Raw genomic sequence first — 4,701 nt, 5'->3', positions numbered from 1 at the left:
CTTGAGGAGAGGGTACCCCAGCAGTGCTGGTTTTTAAGTGCTGGTACTTACTGTGGTCCCAGCGAATTCAGTAAGTTTTTCCAATGTTTTTACCTGGTGAAGCTCTGGGTTTGCAACCATCCAAGATACTTAGCAGAGTTTCATGTATTCTGCAAATCTAGCCCATGATCTGAGAATGTCATAAAATTTTACAAGGGCATTCATCCCAGCCTGGGGCAAGGCTGAGTTTCTTTAAATACTCACATGGTCCCAGAGTGCAGATAGTTGCTAACATGATAAATGGGCAAGATAAAAAGTTCAGAATGGATCATTACACTTGGGCCACAGACCTGTGTTATGTTTTACCTTCTAATGCTAGTTTGCCAAGCTTGTAAGCCTCTACCTGCTCTCATATCCCTACTCTTCTTTCTGCAGTTCAAGAGCCGCAAAGAGGACAGGGAGCGTGAGCGAAAAGGGTCAATTCCTTTCCACCATACTGGGAAGAAGAGGCAGCGAAGGATGGGGGTGCCCTTCCTCCTCCACGAGGACCATTTGGATGTGTCTCCCACTCGCAGCACTTTCTCCTTCGGCAGCTTCTCTGGAATCGGAGAGGACCGGCGTGGCCTTGAGAGAGGAGGATGGCAAACCACCATATTAGGTGAGATGGAGTTATCTCTGCTCCAGGTTCTGTGTCATTCCTGCCCTGAGTATTCATAGAACAGCAGATACTCTATTTCCTCATGCATCTTTTCGCCACCCTGTGTCCGTGGCTCTGCAGCATTACACACTTGTTTGGAGAAGTAGCAACTGTGCTGACAGGAGACCTTGAATGACTTAGGCTTTAGTTCACTTTTTCTCTGAAAACTGCCATCTTTATCAGAATAGTAGCTACTGTAGCAACCTGCAGTCATGGCTATAACACTTCCATGCACTTTCCCTGAATGTGTGGAACAACTGCAGCTTAAAATAGATTCAGGGAATGGTTGCCCTCTCTTTTAAATAGAACTCTCTGGAGAGGCAGCAATATATGGTCATTAGAAGAACAGCACAAAATATTCACAGTCTTCCTCAAGTGGATACAAGATAAATAGGGTATTATCTCAGATGGTGAGACTTACACTGTCTGGATAGTGCAAAGATACAGTGTTTAAATGTAAATATTGGCTCCTGCAAGCTTCCAAGTTCACTGAAGAGTGCCTAGGCATTTTTTCTGTTCCACAAACGTACTCTTAATGTCATAGGATGTCATCCTGGCACCCTTTCTGGGAGATGATAGGCAGCAAAATGTTTGCCTAAGGCCATGCCAGAGCCTTCTCATTTTCACCAGCTTGGATGGCATCATTTGGTAAACTCTCCATTGTAAACTTGTCCCTCTTTGGGACACCAGACAATGAACTTAGCCAAATGAATGATTCAAGATTCTCATCTGTTTTGTCAATAGTTAGTACACAAACACCTGCAGATTTGTACAAGAACGGCAAATTTAGTATCCAAATCCTCTTTCCGATACCTTCAGTAGCTCAAGAAGTTTGTTAAGTTTTGATCACAGGGGCTCCAGATTCTTGTCCTGACCTAACCTGCAAATTCTTCATTCTGATATTTCGGTGAAATAATGTATTTCAGATCAAATGGTCAACAAATCCTATGCTTTAGTGCTCCCCATCCTAATATCTCTCTTTTTTTTTTTAACAAGGGGGGAAGAAACAAAATTCCTGTAACTTGCCCCAAAGGGTGGAGTCTTTCAGTGCTGAGCAATCTTGTTTTCCTCAAGCTGCTGGAGGGTGACAGTGTGGCTGTCAGTTAAATCAGTATGTACTGAGGGAAAGAGCCTTTGGAGAGTTTGTACTCTTGGTCTATATGTCAATGAACCCCCACGAGATATTCCACTGTAATATTTGGTTCTGCTTCATGGAGTCCTGGAAGGCCTTGACCTTTGCTGACACCAATCCTTCAGTTTCTAACTTTGGTTCACTCTTGCCTCTGAGCACCTCTCAGATGAATAAACTAAATAGCCGGTTCTTGTCCTCAACCTAGGAAAGTTTACCAGACGGGGGAGCTCTGACACAGCAACGGAGATGGAGAGCCTGAGCGCCAGGCATTCACATTCCCATCACACGCTGGTCTCCGATCTGCCGGACCACTCGAACAGCCATGGGGAGAACACAGTCAAAGAAGGTAAATTAACACATCAGGAAGTAAACGTTTCACTGAAATATTAACTCCAAGAAGCTGAGGAAGTGTTACTGTTTCCATGTATGTGTGTTTGACTAATAGTTTTTTCTTTCTCCATTTCTTGAGGTTTTTGCTTTGCTTTGTTTTTTTATCTGTGAAGAAAAGTGTTCCAAACCTTTCCTGTTTATCTGGTGCAGTCCGTAAAAATAAATAAATTAAAAACAAATCAGTGATCAGCAGGGAGAAAGGGAAGGTTTGGGGGTTTTTTGCCTTTCCACAACACAACACAGAAGTTTGGGCAGAAACGTGGTATTGCTAATTTTAGTGGTTTCATGTAGAATCTTGTGACATTGAATGCCCCTTCACAGTCCTCAGCTTCTGGATTGTGCTCAGAATCACAGTTTTTTTCTTAACTCCCTTGGTTCCAAATAGCAGCTTTGCTTTTTAAATTTACTTGAAATCTGCCTGTGGCTCATCTATTTCAGGGCCCTCTGCAGAAATAGCAATGCCAGTGTGACCAGGATGGGAGAGCCTCTGGAGGGATGAAGTCTGCTCCAGAAGGAAGACTTTATTGGCAGGGCAACACCACCTTTGTCAAACAATGTTAGCTAAGCAGAGGAAAGCTCTCAGCAGGGCTGTCTTCACCAGAGCACTTTGCTGGCAGTGCTCCTGTTGCTTAACACAGTTAATTTGTTTTGTCTCTCACGTGTAGTGCTACTGGCCAAACCTGGTCATAGAGATTGGGCTTCACTTGTGACAACTGCAACCTTAAACCTTGATGAGGGAATGGGGATATCCCTCACCCCATGGAGCAGAGCACAGTCTCTCTGAGTGCAAGCTGTCAGGCAGCATGTGTAGGAGGCTACAGATGCACTCATGTGATACGTGCTGTAGACTTGGAGCTCTCAAAGATCCATGCTCCTTTAGCACAGCAAATCTGAATAGTCTGGGAAAGGATGGATTTGCATCAGCTCTGACCCAGTGTGAGCATGTCTCCTTTATCTCCACACTCACTTCCCTGAGTGAAGCTCTTCCCCTGAGTTTGTCTTCCCAACCTCCATTCATTCTATAGACTGTAATCCCACTCACTGCACCAGTTTCCCAGCCAAATTTATTATAAAAGGCAGCCATATGCAATGCTTACTTTTCTAGTTGCACCTTAGGTGCAATTGTGCAGCAACGATGTGAATAATAGGATAAATCATACTATTTCTAGTGATAGTCTGTGACTTTGAATGAACCGTTCTGTAGTTAGAGAGTAAGTACAAATATTAGCTATGTTTTCTGTTTTGTGTGACCAACTATATCCAAGCATACTGGTTATTAATGATTTTCCATCTGTTGTGTACTTTCCCTGGCCAGGAGACATTTGATAAAAAAACTAATTTCTTCTGGCTGACACAGCGAAAAGCAGAAATAAAAATTAGTTATGTCCTAGGTAGCTGCTCAAGAACAGTCACAGGCACATGGGCATGTGCTACAGGCATGTATGATGTAAATGAAGAGTCTTTAGTCCTCCTTCCCTGCCTCTGTGAGTCCCATCCAGCAGTCAGTCCTGTCAGTGATGATGAAATAAAGACACAACATGGGAAAAGTTACTTTATGTAGGATTTGGATATGGATTTTTGTTACCCATTTCAAAACCTTAGTGGAACAAAAATAGCTACCTGTGGATAATAATCAAACTTGGTAGCTCAGGAATAAAATTTCCTATTGGAAAAATAATTTCCTATTATTATTATATATATATATATAAAATTTCCTATTATTATTATCTTCACCATGCAAATTTCAGCCATTTTCCAGCAAGTAATCCTGTGATTACAGGCAGCTAATTTCTGCCCTGATCAATGACCCAATTGTAGCCTAATTCAAGGCACTATGCTTGGCCTTGGAACATTTCTCCTAATAAAAAGTGCGAGTTTAGTGCTGTTAGGTTTGCAAATGCCATGAGGAAATGTAGTTACCACTCAGGCAAGTTGTTATTTGCATAATATATCAGGCCATCCCCAAGTCAGTGCTGGAAGATTCTTGTTAGATACATAATATTTTGTTCATTAGAACACACTAAATAGCCTTGGTAGAGGTTCTTTGTTACTTCATAGCCCTGCTACTGTACAGTCTGGCAGACAGTGGTCCAACCAACACTGTGGGACACACAGGGTCTTTCTACACTACAGGATGTATAAACCTACTTACAAAGCACCAAGTGTGGGAAATTATTAACATTGTGGCCTGGGGTTCAGCTTGAGTTGTAAAACCACGGTGAATTCTTGGTAAAATTAGGCCTGTGTACCCAAAATGCTGTCACTACCTGAGCCAGCCAACTGAAGTTAAGCTTGGCTGTGCCATGCGGTCCCTTCTCTGAGCACTGTGAACTTAGACACCACACTGCCTTTGTCATCTATCTCCTTTGCATTTTGAAGATGGTTTAGACTGTCACAGGTACTGTAAGGAACACACTGCTCCATTTTTTTCAAGTGGTGTGATGAAATATTTCTAACTGGTATGACTTAGAAAACTGTTTCAAATTGATGCTACTATTACCCT

The 4,701-nt window shown here is 42.5% G+C and overlaps 1 protein-coding gene across 1 annotated transcript in view; it reads left to right on the top strand.

The window, feature by feature from the left end:
* Nucleotides 1-4,701, top strand: part of LOC104397410 (protein unc-80 homolog) — a gene marked incomplete at its 3' end in the record, with an annotated part of 35,573 nt that overhangs the window by 26,242 nt on the left and 4,630 nt on the right. The window contains exons 10-11 of the mRNA XM_010007374.1: nucleotides 415-637; nucleotides 2,014-2,154. Coding sequence (XP_010005676.1) covers nucleotides 415-637; nucleotides 2,014-2,154 — 364 coding nt within the window. The remainder of the gene's footprint in view (nucleotides 1-414; nucleotides 638-2,013; nucleotides 2,155-4,701) is intronic.

This window comes from Chaetura pelagica, unplaced genomic scaffold, assembly GCF_000747805.2.
Source record: "Chaetura pelagica isolate M959 unplaced genomic scaffold, ChaPel_1.0 scaffold240, whole genome shotgun sequence".
Taxonomy (NCBI): domain Eukaryota; kingdom Metazoa; phylum Chordata; class Aves; order Apodiformes; family Apodidae; genus Chaetura; species Chaetura pelagica.
This window is presented reverse-complemented; position numbering and strand designations above follow the sequence as displayed.